We start from the raw sequence: 14550 nt of genomic DNA, 5'->3' as shown, positions 1-14550 counted from the left end.
TTGCGCTCTCTGATCGCCTTGAAGTGTTCTAACGCTCATAATATCTCACTTATTGATAATTTAATGGAGGATCTTTAGTGACTTGCAGCAGAGATATCTGAAACGCAGCCGACATTATAATCATACCCGCATATTCGACTTCGAGATGCATTTAGGTATATAAAGACTTCCTGTGAAGAAGATGTCAAAAATTGGACAATTGCAAGCAAAGATCCCAAAATCTTCCTGAATTGGTGTGTACGACGATAGCGTATTCAAGGCCATTATGTATGTGGGCGGACTAGTGAGTATAGCTTGGTGTCTCTGTCACTATTCTTGAGAATATACATTCTTTCAAAGTTACGGAAAATTAGTTATGCCCCACCGAAGCTAGACATTAGGAAATACGACGTGGGAATAGAAAGCCGAGGAAAAGTAGACCCAGAAACCAGAAATACAATCGTTGCAGTCATCGTTAAATAGACTCTAGTCAATCGGATCCACGTACTCTATCTATTTGCTAGTATTTCAAATCAGTGCTCTAAAAAGGTATTCGTTAAGGTATTTCTAGTCATCCGCAGTCTATGATTCGTGCTTGCCATTCCAATCTGAGCAGAGACAGGCGGCTTTGCCAGTAATATGCAAGTGCTTCGATATCCTTGACAGAAGCAAAATACAAGCTCTGGTGGGATTTATAACTTATCTACAGACCATGAAGAGAGGCGGAAGCTATATCGAAGAAGTATTGCTGCGGGATTCTTTGGTGGAGAGGCAGACACGCTGTCTACATAACCTGCTGCCGCCTAGTTGAGCTTTGTGGCTGCGGTATGACATGAGCCTGGCGCGATAGCGACGTGCTCACTGGCCGTAGCTTGTTCAAAGTATAGTGTTACGACATCGGAGATGCCGAGCCTTCCGGAAGCCCTAAACCGCCAGAGCAAGGAAGGTTGTTCGGGCCAGAAAGTAACCGGCTTTCGTGCATACGGAAGTGACGGCCGTTCAGCACAGAACTACGAATCGCGCTGAGGCTGAGGCTGAGGCTGAGGCTCCGGCTCGGTCCCATTGGTGTCCAAAAAATGCACTCAACCACGTGTGCTCCGTTGCGTGCATGTATGAACGGATATCACGTACGAGCCGCACAGTATATAGTCCCTGAACTGCCACCTAACTGCCATCTAACAGCCCGCCTTGCTCTTTAGTGAACTTCCTACCAGTATGGCACTAGTTGGACTGATTCTTATTATCACCTAACCGTGCATTAAGTCGCGTTCGTTGTTCCGAACCCCTGGTATCACATCGCGGACCTTCTTTCTGCGTGAATAGGAAACAACGCCCATCAGTTGCTTAGTCTCTCTACTCCAGTCGTCTCCCGCCTCTTGCGCCCGACTCTCCACGACACTGTAGTTGCAACACAACGAGACTCGCAAAATATGCAATCCATGCTTTCGATCCTTCTCCTCTTGCTCGCCAACACGACTGCCGGGTACCTGGTCCCAAACCCGCCTGGTATATACAATGTCACATTGACGACTGGGACCCTCATCGACTACTCCCGTAATGACCCTTATGCTGTAACGCCAACGCCTCGGCCATCGCCAGCGAGGGCTTCGTAGTCATCACCATCGATCACCCCGAGGACGCCAACATTATTATATATTCCGATGGCCACGCAGTCTACAACAATGCCTCCATACTGAACAGCCCTACCTGGGACGAGTACCCTCGCGCCGCCGACGCATCCTTTGTTATCGACCAGCTGAGCAACGCGACCGCCATGGCAGAGCTGCTTCCCCAGCGTGGGCCCCGACCGTTCCCGACCAACCGCGTCGCCATGCTGGGCCACTCCGTGGGCGGCGCCTCCGCCATCGTCGCCGCCAGCCGGGACCCTCGCATTCGCGGCGCGATCAATTGGGATGGCTCCATCTTCGGATCGCCGCCCCTATCGGGGCTGTCCCAGCCAGTGCTATTCATGAGCCATAAGAACACTACCGATCCCACCTGGTTGGCGGCGTGGCCGCAGCTGAAGGGGGCGAAGCTGGTCGTCCACGTCGCGAATACGACCCACGAAACCTTCACGGACGTGGCCACGCTGTTCCAGGCGGCTGGGCAGAGCACAGCGCCATTCGCGGATCTGCTGGGCACGATTGCGCCGGCCGAGATGATACGAATCCTGACAGCGTATACGACCGCATGGATGAACAGGGCGTTCACAGGCAAGGAAGGTGGGGCGCTGCTGCAAGGGCAGGAGCCGAGCAATTTTCCTGAGGTCTCAATTATGATGAAAGACAATTTTTAAAATGATGAGAGACGTCTCGCGAGATAAGCATAATTTGCCTATCTTTGATGGACCGTAAGCGAGTTGATCCAGGAGCTCTCAGCCTTATATAGATTGCTTAATCCTCTTGAAGAAGATAGTCTAGATAGTCCTCGCTCAGTTAAATGAGAAATCTATTCTCGCTTGTTATTTCCTCGCCCTATAGCTTTCCAGGGCAAGTGTACACTTAATTCCGCTAGTAGCATTGTATGGCTGTAATACCTAGCGGCGTCTTTAGCTTGAAGTTTAGAAGGAGCTATCTAAGACTACGGAAATTTTCTAGTCTGGCTCGAATTTTCTCGTCAAGGAGAGGAATAGGATCTGCCTAATACTAGTGCTTAGCCCGAGCTAGAGGTACGGACGTAGGCGCTATAGAGAAAAGTCGGCCATAATAGCTAGTTCTGGGATTTGGTGGTAGGGGACTTAGAAAACATGGACGTCAAGGTCGACTTCGGCAGTGGGGCTGGGATAAAGAGAGGAGGGTGTAGAGAGACAGCCGGAGTAGTGGGCGGATGAAACATCTTATAGGCACTCGAACGGGCCGGGCGAGAAGGGAGGAAGCCTGGATTTGGATGCCGAAGCCAGAGACGGTCATGTTCGTCCATTTCGTGGATCCTCAGATTCTATATGTAACTATTTTGATATGCAGACAAACATTGGTAATTGGCCGCAGCCAGCTTTGCCACTCGCGGACCGAGCTGGTTGCGGCCGTGAAACTGGGAAGTGAAACTCAGGAGTTCAGGAACCCGGGTCTGATTTCCTCGGTTCGATTCTCTCCACAGTTTAGACCTTTCGTTCCATGGGTTGGAAGGGTTTGGAAGGATTTGAATCCACTTGTTTCCGGGACACTGTCTCGCATCTACTCTACCGCTGACCCCCGGTGTTTTGAGGGCGATCGCGGGGGAAAAGATATCCCCGTCGCGCATCCCTCCCACCTGCACTACACCCTCTATCTCGGATTTCAAGACTTGGATGACGCGCTCCCTGTGCGGGTGTTGATCGCCCTTCACTTTTGCTACACGTTTGCCGACTATGATCTCGCGAAATGGTGTCTTCAGCTCAAATCGCCGATCGCGCTGCGCCACTCCAAAGCGCCCCGTCCGTCGTGTCGCGACAGTCGCACTCCGGCCGACGACATCGCTCGGGTCGCTCTCACCATGGTGGCTCTCTCAGTAGCTCGTCAAATGATTTCCCTATCTTTACATACACCGGCGACACCGAGGTCGTCATTCGCGCCGGGTCGCAAGAGAAACGATACCTCCTCCACCGGTTGATCCTGGCGCAATGCTCGGGGTTCTTCGAGGCAAGCACAAATGAAGACTGGTCTCGTCAGAATACCTTAGCAGTAGGCGTACCTAAGCCTGACGGGACTCTGTCTCGACTGAGCGAAGAAGATTCGTTGTCAAATGGGTCGACCCTGGCGCAGTCGGAAACTGGGGGATCGCAACCACGGCCGGGAGAGAAGAGACGGTGGAGATATGAGCTGGATTGGGAGACTCGCGCAGAGGACGAAGAGCCTATTTTGGTACAAAAGGTCGGTCTCGCATCGCCAGGCAGTCGCTTCCATCTACGTGCACGTGAAGCTAAACAAGACCCCTTACAGCAACCAACCTACGCCCCGATGTTCACCGGCGACCATACGGTGTTTCCCCCAATGATGACGAAACCGTCCAACGCACAGGCAGGCTTTTTCAGGTCCATGGCGAACTTGTCAGGAATGCAGTCGGTTGTTCACCTTCCGTCGTCCGGGGGTGATAGCCAAGGTGTTGACCCGTTGGTTCGCGACTATGAAAACCTCTTTCGCATCTTCTACAACCATGCCCCGGCCCTCAACAGTGTCAACATCGCTTCTGCCTATACAGAGTGCAAGTCTCTGCTCGCTCTAGCAGACATGTACGATGCACTGCCGGTGACAGGCCCGCGCGTAGACCACCACCTCTTGGGATTTGGATCACGTCTTTTCAAACAAATCGCAAAGTACCCGCCCAGTTACCTCAAACTCGGGTACCTAGCTCGCAGCCGGGTCATCTTCTCCGAAGCCTTGATCCACGTTGTAGGCCAGTGGCCTTCCGCCGTTCCAAACCTACGGAACGGATCATACGCACCCCTTCCAAACGCTGTGCTCGATCTAATCGAGGACAAATACGAAGACCTCGAGGACCTGAAAGCCCGCGTCGACTCCAAGCTCTTCCGCTTATCCCTTACCACCTCCCGCGGCGAGCGCGTCGGTCCCGCAAACGCCTATCTAGACTGGCTTGCGGTCTCATTATTCCGCCAATGGCTGATTGAAAACACCACTCCTCCACGAGCTCCTATACTCAAGAACTCAAGCAACCCACCCCCTCTAATGGCGACAGCATCCCAAACAACCTCATCAAGACCGACTACCTCACCCGACCCCGCAGCTCGGGTGTATAGACTCATTGGATCATCCTCCTCCCAAGCATATCTACCCCATGACGAACTGAAACGATTTCTCAAACTCCACCCCACCCCCTCCTCCGACTCTCCCTACAGCCGCGAAACCCTCAAACGCTTCGAACGTAAGATGGACGAGATCAAGCGTTTAGCCCGCGAGATCGTCAAGCCGCTCATGCGGAACTTCCTGGAGCTTGAAACGAAGAGTAGTGCCGAACGAGCCGCTAGCACGGTCACCGTTCAAGAAGGTCCAAGCCCAGGATTGCCCTACTTGACTTGTACACGCGTCGACGAGGCTGACCTCCCCTGGGATTTATCTGGCTAGCTGGACTTGAACCTGGCTTTGGTTGGCGCTTTTCACTTCAGACAGCTGGTTCTGTCGAAGTGAACCGGTTGTACTCCTATTTCCCTGTCGTCTTTTTGCGATGATGTGATGTGTATTTGATTGATGCCTAACTACTATTTTACCCCAATCTACGTTAATGTGTTTATGATTTCATGAATTTGTCTTTTATTTCCAGTTCCCTATCCAGGTGGTCAATTGCTTGCAAACCTTGCCCTGAAGTTTCAGGGTAGGTAGACTTTCTACGCGCTGGGCATGGGATAGCAATAAATAGAATATTTGGAATTGAACGTGGTTAAAAAATATTTTCATTTCTCAAATAAATATCTATACACTTCGTCGGGGGAGTATCCTACATTAATATACAGGGTGCGCAAGAGCAGAAATATCTGTTCCAGCATCTAGGCCTGCTTGCCAATCGTCTCCATCCCATCCATCCAGGGTCTCAAGACTTCCGGCACGACTACAACTCTATGCTCAGCATCCCATCCGTTTTCGAGGATAGCGGCCAAAACACGCGGAACCGCCATCGCAGTACCGTTTACTGTGTGCGGGAACCGGGATTCCCTAGTAGCACCGCCGCGCACGCGAGTCGCGAGGCGTCGGCTCTGGTAGTCCGTACATATAGAGGCGGAGGTGACCTCTCCCCAAGCCGATTCCATTCTATGAGCTTCAGGATCGACAGTAGAAGAAGACTTTTCGGTAGGACGGAAGCGCGAGGGGAAGAGAGCCTCGATGTCACGTTTGCGGGTTGCGCTGGCGCCGAGATCACCGGTTGGCATTTCGAGCACGCGGCAGGGGAGATGGAGCGATGTCAGGATCTCCGTTTGCATATCCAGTAGCTCGGCGAAGAGGTCATCTGATGTTTTTGCGGCCGAGTCAACATTATCCGTCCAGCCGAATAGTTCGACCTTGGTGAACTCATGGACGCGGTATAGACCCTTTGTATCCACGCCGCGCGAGCCAGCCTCGGCACGATAACAGCGACTAGCACCGACAAGCTTGAGGGGAAGGTCTTTAGCGTCGATGTCACGGCCAGCGTACATCGCCGCGAGGGGGATTTCAGCAGTTCCCGTAAGCGAGCGAGGCGGCTTGGTATCGCGATCGCGCTCGTTCTGTTCGATTGACCAGATTTGCTGCTCGTTATGCTGGTCGCGGGGCTGGAAGCCGCATGCCTCGGCGATGTAGGAGTAGACGATCGATGGCGGGGCGACGGTCTTCCAGCCTCTGTGCCGGGCTACGCTCAGTGCGTACTGTACCAGTGCCTGCTCAAGCATGGCGCCCTCGTTGATGAGGAAGTACCAGCCCCATCCAGTTGTTGTGGCGGAGCTGGTGAAGTCGAGGAGGCCCAGCTCGGTGCCGATTGTGACGTGCGACCGCGCGCCGAGTTCGGCTGGGGACTGGTCGGTCCATGCCGGAGGAGATTGCGGGTCAAAGTTGAGGTAATTGACCAAACGCGGGCCATCTCCGACGGGGGTTTCAGTGGATGTGAGGTTCGGCAGGGACAGGGCGAGCCGGTGGATGTCCGAGTCGCAGGTCGCCTTGCGCGAGGCCATAGCAGCAGACTCGTCTTTGAGATGCTGTGCCTCGGATTTAAGCCCTGCAAGTTCCCCTGCCGTGTCATTGCCTCCCTCCTTGGCTGTATCCTGCCGAGCCGCAATAGAAAGCTTCGCGATTGTTTTTTCCAACTGCTTGATTCGGGAGCGCGGGGTCTTCAGGTCGTGATCGAGCTGTTTTACTTCGTCGTACAGGGCTTGTATTCTTGCCGGGTATCCGGCGTGGCCTGCGTAGTTTCGGTCGACGCAGTTTTGCGCGTAAAGATCGGCATTCTGGCGGATGTGCTTGACGTCTGGCGTTGGCTTAGGAGCTGTCGCGGGCCGTAGGATCTGGGAGGTTCGCGGGGTCACAGAGAACCTGCGACGGAATGGCAGTTGTGTTAAGCCATATCGAGGTGATAATCTGCAACTGAAGCAGATGTAGGGGGAGGGGGCAGCCATGGGCAGAGCGTTGAAAAGAGAAGCGTTGAAGGCCGCTCAGGATGTGGATCATCCGACGAGTGGGTCCGATCCCTCTACGTATCGCAGGTATACTTCATTCGTGTTCGTGCTCTTTTTTTTTTTTATTTTTTTTAACATCGAGTCCTAAGAGTTATCATTGTTTTATTGTCTCATTCGTCACCTCCTCACTGCTATTTCTCAGTCTAGCTTCATAGCTTGCAGTAGGACCGATCCTTCATTCAGTAGCCTCGGACCTTATAGTCCCAACTTATGCGGTTTGACCCTGGCGCCAATTCCCGATAGAGTGACAAGAAGAGCGATGAAGACTGCCCAGGTTGGGATTCCAATCACTGCTAAGTTGTAGCTGGTCCGCGTCGCTGCCACGACAGTCGTACTCTCCAGCAAGAGTAGAATATATCCGGTCCATCGATGGTATTTGTAGATTCGCTTACCGTTTTCGACGCTGCGCAGAACAGTAGCAGACAAGAAGAACTGGACCACTCCGACGAGGGCCTGCAGCACGATAAAGATGACTGTGAGCAGGCCGAGAATGCCGTGCGGGGAAGCAAAGTGCGGGTGGTCGCCTTTGTTAACCTCAATAACGGTGAACGCAGCGAGGAAGCAGATGATGCTGACAAGCTGAATGCTGTAGTGAACGCGTGTGCCGCGTAATTTTTGTTGAGGGGTTGTAGTTGGTTGCAGGATTAGTGCCGCTTGAATTTGGAGGAGCAGCCCGGACGACGCGAGCAGCTGGACAGAGGAAGCTTCGGATTAGACAGTGAACTGGATCTGTTTCAAGAAAAGTACAAAGCTTACCGGATGAGCCGTGAAAAGAGCCAAGGGCTGTGCCAAGATGTTGGACCACACGAGAGCGGCAAGCTTCACTTGTCAGTTATCTGATGAATGCCGTGCAACCCCTCAAGTCCCACAGGCAAGTTTGCACTTACAATCCACACTCCAGCTTGAGCTACACTCGCGGTTCCTGTGGCCAAGTCGGTGGTGAGTTACAGCGGGGAAGACTCCGGGAATCCAACTCACCTGAAATGAGGTTGCGAGCGATGCTCTCTCCCTGTCTCTGCGTGGCATCTCCAGGGCGACCCAACAGAGGTGCGCTCTCCTGCTCGACAATTGTAGTCGGATCAGTCTGCGGAATTCCCGTGGCAGATGCCATTGTCTGATGGCTGATGCTGATACTGATGATGTTGACGTCTGAAGAGGGGAGAGTGGCGACCCTGGGATTTGAAACCCGGAAATCGACCCCGGTTATTACCAAGATTCATGCGGCATGATCCCGCAGTAGGATCAAAGCGATGCTCTTTGATTTGCGTGATCGTCGGCTGCAATGGCGAGTTCATGCACTTTTTCATGCAGCAGATCCATTGTGGAACGGGTTTACAGCTAGCCACGCCAGTCAGTGCTCATCGATTGCCAATCGTGCTACCCCATGCTAGGGGCAGCTATGTCGATCTCGTAGAGGACCTGATTGTAATATTTCTCATCACATTGTACATTAATTTAACTACCACGGCATCTTCAAAACGGGCCCCTCTTCCCCAGATCCCACGCGACCAAAGACCACTTCGGCGCTGACATTCTTCGCGTCCAGATTCATCACGATGTTGAACAAGGAGCTGCTTCGGTTCGAAATATCGCGCGATGGATCCTCTTCGCAGCAAATCGACTGTGGAGCATTGAATGTATCTGAGAAAACCCGTTCTCTTAGCAAAGATGGCGTGATAGCATCCCCCTCGACGCCATTCGCGATCAGTCCCTGCGTCAGTTCACCCAACCGCCTGAGGCGAATCGGAGATCCCGACAGCCACGGGGGCTCATCCACATATCGGTTCTCAATAAAGTGGTTGGTATGACCGACAATACCCGATGCATCTTCGGGGATGTACTTATTACCCACCGGCGATAGCTCAAGTCCCAACGCCGTGGTACTATCAGCAATCAAGATGTGCTGGGCCGAGGCAACTCCGCCGATCAATTCGAGAGTCTTCACCGCAGCTTCTGCCGAGTCACTCTCAAGACATAGACGGAGAGCGACATGGATCGGGATTTTGCTGCTAATCATCGGTTTGGCACGGATCGCATTCAGACAGGCTCCAACTCCGGCGGTATTGAACCCAATCTTACCCACGATGCCTGCCTCGGTCACCATGTAGATCGTAGGCTTTCCGGGCTGCTCGATGGAGACCATGGCCAAGTTTTTGCTCACTGTCTTGGTCCAGTCCCAGTTCTGAGATAGAACTCGTGCGTTATCGTTCTTCTTCCAGCTCAAAGTTGTGCAGCCATCCGAGAACTTGCCCAAGGCGATCTCGCTGCGACAGTTCAGAGCCAGGATGTCAAGTAAGTCGAGCCCCGCTCCTTCAGCGATTCCTTCCATTTCGGCGTATAGGTGCGGCACTAGTGTCTTGAGATGTGGTTGGAACTCCCTGGAAACCTCGCGCACGTCTGGCCATGATAGCTTTGAGGTGTATTGAAACAGGGCGTCATAGATGCTGATTTGGCTACGGATGTGATCTCGCAAGGCTCTTCCATGGCTGATACCGATCTTTGATGCGCCGCGTTAGTGAATTCTTTTTTGAAATAATCTAGGTTTATCAAAGGGGGGAAGTACCTCCCGGGGGCTGCCCGTCAATGTGAGCTTAATTGGCTCCTCGTTCTGTGCCATTTCGGAAGTGGAGATGAATCCAAACACACTACCGTCAAAAAACTAGAGATTTGAAGTTCTCACCCATTCGGATCTGCGGCTGGAACTCTTTATTAACATTGAAGCTGGGTCGCTCTCCCTTCAGTTGGAGTCGAGCGGGGGCGAGCCGATAAGGTGGCAGATTCGCAATGACCTGCCCCAATTGGCCACATCGGCAGACATCCGAGGTCTCCTCAGCAAAGAAGGTCAGTGCTATGGAAGTAACTGGCTCGGATGGTATTCTACTACGTATTGCTAATCCAAGCTCCCCCAAGGGTTACCATTACCCCAACCCCCAACAGCCAGGCCGAGGCACCTACACCTGTAATGGGTATGATGGGAAGATTGTTAACTAAGCATAATCTATTTCTGTTTTATCAAGTGTTTGAACAGCTGATCCAGATAATAAGCGGACTGCTTTGGATAGCGTGTCTTCTCTTCAGACTCAAAGTCGATGAAAGTGCATCCAAATCGGTCGGAATAACCAGCCGCCCATTCTACATATCTGTCAGCCAGGCTCAAGGAACGATATTATCAGCTTACCCCAATTGTCGGTGAAAGTCCACGCAAAGTACGACCGAATATCCACGCCATCCTCTTTAACAGCCCGAGCCAGTGCATTACCCACGTAACCCTCGAAGAAGCGAATCCGAAACTTGTCATCAAGAACCTCCGGCGTTGGAGCCACCTCTCCCTTTGCAGTGGTGCCATTCTCTGTCACATAGATCGGCATTTGGTACCGGTCATAGATCCAATTCAACAACTTCCTAAATCCCCTAGGCGAAGCACGAAGCCACTCCGTATCACTTTCCTCGCCACGCGGCACGCCCTTTTGGTTCTCATCGTGAATCTCCACATTCCCCTTGTGGTCATTAACATCCGGCGGCGTTGTCTTGTGCTTCATGAAAAAAGTCGTGTAGCTATTCATCCCATAGAATTCCGAACTTCCCAGCACAAGCTTGGATTCTTCCTCCGTAAACCTCGGCAATCGATCCCCAAGCTGCGCCCGCATCGACGCAGGATAATCACCCGTTTTATAAACCGGGTCCGCAAACCAAGATATCTCAAACTCGCGCGCCCGCTCAGCGGCCTCCTGGTCGCGCGGGTCATCCTCATCCCACGCCTCTGACCAATTTCCGTGCAGCGTGATTCCAATCGTGCCTTTCTGATGAGGTTGAAATTCATCACGATACATCCGAGACACATGGCCGTGGGAGACCAGTTCCGTGTGTGCGACGGTAAAGGGTTCCGTCGATGAATCGCCTTCGGCATTGCGTTCTCTAAATGAAGATCGAGCGGGTGCGTGGACACCAGCGGCGTAGCCAGCGAGCGTGTATACGCCAGGCTCATTATATGTAATCCAGTGTTGGACTCGATCGCCGAGACGCTCGAAGCAGACTCGGGCATATCGTACAAAGTCAGGTGTATACGCATCCTGGTTCAGCATTCCCCCGTAGCGATCTTCCAGGGCCTGCGGGATGTCCCAGTGGAAGAGGGTGACGAAGGGTGTGATGCCGTGCTTCAGAAGCTCATCGATCAGATCCGAGTAGTATTTGATACCCTGTTCGTTGACAGGATCATTGCGACCTCCGAGTGGGATAATGCGAGACCAGGCTAGTGAGAACCGGTAAGCGTTCACACCGTAAGCTTTCATCAACGCGACATCTTCGCGGTAAAGGTCGTATGCCCGCACAGCGTCATCTGCGGTACTTCCGTCGGAGACTTTCCCTGGCGTGTGGCCGAAGGTGTCCCAAATGGAGACCCCTTTGCCATCTTTATCCCACGCGCCTTCAATTTGTGCTGCGGCAGTCGCATATCCATGGAAGAAGTCGGGGCGGAGAACGCCATTTAGGTCTTGAACTGATTCCATGTCCATGGTAGAGAGTTTATCGCTCGATCTTGATGGCTGGGTTGTGTTGATTTGATCGTTCCAAGGTTTAGCATCAATAGGATTTGAAAGTCATTGCAAGCTCCTGGCTAAGGCGGTATTTTTGTTTGGGGATAATCTCATTTATCCAGAGTCCGGTATACACGGGATCTGCTCCGTGCCTCTTTAGGGAAGGACCAAATGGACAGGGATAGTGCGGAGAAGTGGATGACGGCCCGACCTTAGAGCTCATCGGGGTAGAATCAAATTACTGGAAATCTTGGAAAAGAAACCAAATGTGGTAGTTTGTGTTATTCTTTTTGCTACCGAAGGAGATTCAAGCACTATGCATTTATAAAATGATATCCTCGATGGGCATCAGACCCCTTAATCTTCACCCTCCGCCCATTCTCACCAGGAAAACAAATGGTTGTCTCATTCCCTTGCGAAATAACCATTACTTGACCAACAATACACCCACTTTCCCAACTAAAATGTATTTCAAATCCGCCGCGTGCCTTTACCCCGCGAATGGACCCTGTCCAACAGTTCGGACATGCAGGAAGAAGTCGGATCAAGCCTGGCTCATGCGATTGCACGAGCATCTCGACAATACCCGCTCCCCCACCAAGGTTGCCATCGATTTGGAATGGCGGATGACTGTCCAGCATATTAGGAAGAGTAGAATGAGACAAAATCAAATCCAAGTGTTTGCGGCACTCTTCAGCTTCAAGCAAACGAGCATGCAGATTGATGAGCCACGCTCGACTCCAGCCTGTATGGCCACCGCCGTGCTCGGCTCGTCTACGGAGTACAACACCGCAGGCCTCTGCCACCTCGGGGGTTTTCGTTGGCGTGATGGCGTTTCCTGGGTACAAGGCCCACAGATGCGAAGTATGGCGATGTCCCGGCTCAAACTCATCGTAGTCCAGAGCCCACTCTTGGAGACTTCCCAAACGGCTGATTTTCATCGGTGGGAGACGAGCGCGAACAGTGTCGACTGAAAATACTAGAGGATCTTTTATCCCCAACGCATTGACACATGACTCAAAGGCAGCCAGGATAGCACTGATGATCTGGATATCGATTGTGGATCCTTCGCATAATACACCTTTTTGTCCCTTGTCGTAGAACGAGTTTTCTGGCGATACAGATGGGCTTGTAATCAGGTATTCTCCAGTCTCATCCTCAACCAGGAAATCAATGAGAAACTCCACACACCCTCGTAGAACAGGAAACATACGTCGAAGAAAGTCGTGATTCCCCGTAAACTGAAACCGCTCCCAGATGTGATAGCATAGCCAAGCACCACCAAGTGGCCAGATAGTTGCCGGCATCCATCTGTCAACTGGGGCGGTGTCGGCCCAAATATCGGTGCAAGAATGGGCAGCCCAGCCGCGACATCCATACATGACCCGAGCTGTGGTTTTGCCTGTTTCAGACATTCTCTCTAACAGGTCGAAGAGTGGGAGCTCGCATTCGGATAAGTTGCAGACATTTGCGGGCCAGTAATTCATTTGCAGGTTGACGTTGATGGTGAACTTTGAGCCCCATGCAGGGTGAAATGATGGATTCCAGATGCCTTGTAGATTTGCAGGAAGAGCTTTCTCTCCGCCACGACTGCAGGATATCAGAAGGTATCGGCTGTAGTTGTGGTAAAGCGCGATCAAGCCAGGATCTCGAGAATCCTGGATACGCTTGTCGGTTGGGATTTCAGGATGACCAGGGCTCATTTGGAGATTCATTCGGGCATATAGTGACCGATAGTCCACAAGGTGTCTTTGACGCATCTCTGAAACAGAATCACGGAGATGATTGAGAGCATTCTGGATGTCTTGTGAAGTGCGCTGGTCAGTGTCTGGGTGACGGAAGGTAGTTTGTGCAGCGATCAGGATGACGGTGTCCTTGGAGTTTACTACCAAATTATTCCCAATTGGGTTGACGTCCCCTTTATCATCCAAGCAATGAACGGCCACGATACAGCATGCGTGGTTACTATTCCAGCCTCCCGGGGTAACGTGCATCCTGATATAGTCACCATGGGCGCAGACATCGTCCAGATACTCATTGGTCTCAAATTCAAGCTCGCTCATCCGAGTCAATCTGAGGACAAAGTTCGATTTAATCCCAGATGAAACACGAATAGCAATGACGTTGTCAGGATAACTGGCGAAGATCGTTCTCTTCCAATGATGTCCCTGGTAATTGTACTCAACATTTGCTGTGGCATCCTCAATATTCAACGATCGTCGATACGCAGTAACATGATCTGGCCTATGACCGAAGTCCATGAACAGAGTACCGAGAGGCTCATACTGTCGTTGACTGATCGGATTGGCGAAAAAGGCAAGCGCGGCCAGCTTCTCGGCCGCTGCATGATCTCCGGCACGAATGGTCTGTCGTAGCCGAGAAAGGGATTTGAACGCATCTCGGGGGTTGCGATCCTGGGGACCTCCATACCATATTGAGTCTTCATTTAGTGGCAACATCTCCGTGTCCGTGCGGCCATAGACCATAGCGCCGAGACGCCCATTGCCGACTGGTAAGGCTTCATTCCAGTCGTTTGCAGGCTGCTCGTACCACAGTTCTTCCATGATAGTATCTTCGTATTGCAATAGCCTTTTCTGATTGATGTTTGTTGCTGACCAGAAGAAAATAAGTCAATCGTGATGGATAAGATCGGTTATGTTGTTAGCCCCGGATCTTGATTTTAAGCGACGATAGATTGAGCATCGGTTAAATCGAAGGGAGTCCCCGGATTTCCCCATGTCAGCTTAGTCCGGAAACCAAGACACGGATTGGCGTGATATGCAAGGCGATTAATTCTGGTCTATGCACTGGTCTTCCCCGCAATCGTACCCCAATGGTGGAAAATCTTCAGTCATTGCCACGATGCTCCAAAGGAAATGGAGTAGCCAGTCAGAACCTGTCTGACGA

General features: G+C 52.0%; 8 protein-coding genes across 8 annotated transcripts; 3 read left to right on the top strand and 5 right to left on the bottom strand.

The window, feature by feature from the left end:
* Nucleotides 1–1409: 1409 nt before the first annotated feature.
* N7443_010761 (uncharacterized protein) lies at nt 1410–2275 on the top strand (the record flags this gene model as incomplete). Its single annotated transcript, XM_056890817.1, has 2 exons — nt 1410–1462; nt 1579–2275. 2 exons carry the CDS (start codon nt 1410–1412, stop codon nt 2273–2275), a joined length of 750 nt encoding a protein of 249 aa, XP_056737308.1.
* Nucleotides 2276–3338: 1063 nt separating this feature from the next.
* Nucleotides 3339–5036, top strand: N7443_010760 (uncharacterized protein; the record flags this gene model as incomplete). The annotated part of the gene is made up of 1 exon (XM_056890816.1): nt 3339–5036. The coding sequence occupies one exon, from the start codon at nt 3339–3341 to the stop codon at nt 5034–5036; it is 1698 nt and encodes a 565-aa protein (XP_056737307.1).
* Nucleotides 5037–5455: 419 nt separating this feature from the next.
* N7443_010759 (putative serine--tRNA ligase DIA4) lies at nt 5456–7051 on the bottom strand (the record flags this gene model as incomplete). Its single annotated transcript, XM_056890815.1, has 1 exon — nt 5456–7051. The coding sequence occupies one exon, from the start codon at nt 7049–7051 to the stop codon at nt 5456–5458; it is 1596 nt and encodes a 531-aa protein (XP_056737306.1).
* A 255-nt stretch (nt 7052–7306) lies between these two features.
* N7443_010758 (cytochrome b561 domain-containing protein) lies at nt 7307–8222 on the bottom strand (the record flags this gene model as incomplete). The annotated part of the gene is made up of 2 exons (XM_056890814.1): nt 7307–7815; nt 8090–8222. 2 exons carry the CDS (start codon nt 8220–8222, stop codon nt 7307–7309), a joined length of 642 nt encoding a protein of 213 aa, XP_056737305.1.
* A 348-nt stretch (nt 8223–8570) lies between these two features.
* On the bottom strand, nt 8571–9440 carry N7443_010757 (putative acyl-CoA:6-aminopenicillanic-acid-acyltransferase; the record flags this gene model as incomplete). The annotated part of the gene is made up of 1 exon (XM_056890813.1): nt 8571–9440. One exon carries the CDS (start codon nt 9438–9440, stop codon nt 8571–8573), a length of 870 nt encoding a protein of 289 aa, XP_056737304.1.
* A 455-nt stretch (nt 9441–9895) lies between these two features.
* N7443_010756 (uncharacterized protein) lies at nt 9896–10102 on the top strand (the record flags this gene model as incomplete). The annotated part of the gene is made up of 1 exon (XM_056890812.1): nt 9896–10102. The coding sequence occupies one exon, from the start codon at nt 9896–9898 to the stop codon at nt 10100–10102; it is 207 nt and encodes a 68-aa protein (XP_056737303.1).
* Nucleotides 10103–10254: 152 nt separating this feature from the next.
* N7443_010755 (glycoside hydrolase family 1 protein) lies at nt 10255–11622 on the bottom strand (the record flags this gene model as incomplete). The annotated part of the gene is made up of 1 exon (XM_056890811.1): nt 10255–11622. The coding sequence occupies one exon, from the start codon at nt 11620–11622 to the stop codon at nt 10255–10257; it is 1368 nt and encodes a 455-aa protein (XP_056737302.1).
* A 335-nt stretch (nt 11623–11957) lies between these two features.
* On the bottom strand, nt 11958–14207 carry N7443_010754 (glycoside hydrolase family 95 protein; the record flags this gene model as incomplete). Its single annotated transcript, XM_056890810.1, has 1 exon — nt 11958–14207. One exon carries the CDS (start codon nt 14205–14207, stop codon nt 11958–11960), a length of 2250 nt encoding a protein of 749 aa, XP_056737301.1.
* Nucleotides 14208–14550: the final 343 nt, after the last annotated feature.

The sequence above is a fragment of the Penicillium atrosanguineum genome (genome assembly GCF_028827265.1).
Source record: "Penicillium atrosanguineum strain IBT 20685 chromosome Unknown utg000008l_segment0_segment0, whole genome shotgun sequence".
Classification (NCBI taxonomy): Eukaryota; Fungi; Ascomycota; class Eurotiomycetes; order Eurotiales; family Aspergillaceae; genus Penicillium; species Penicillium atrosanguineum.
This window is presented reverse-complemented; position numbering and strand designations above follow the sequence as displayed.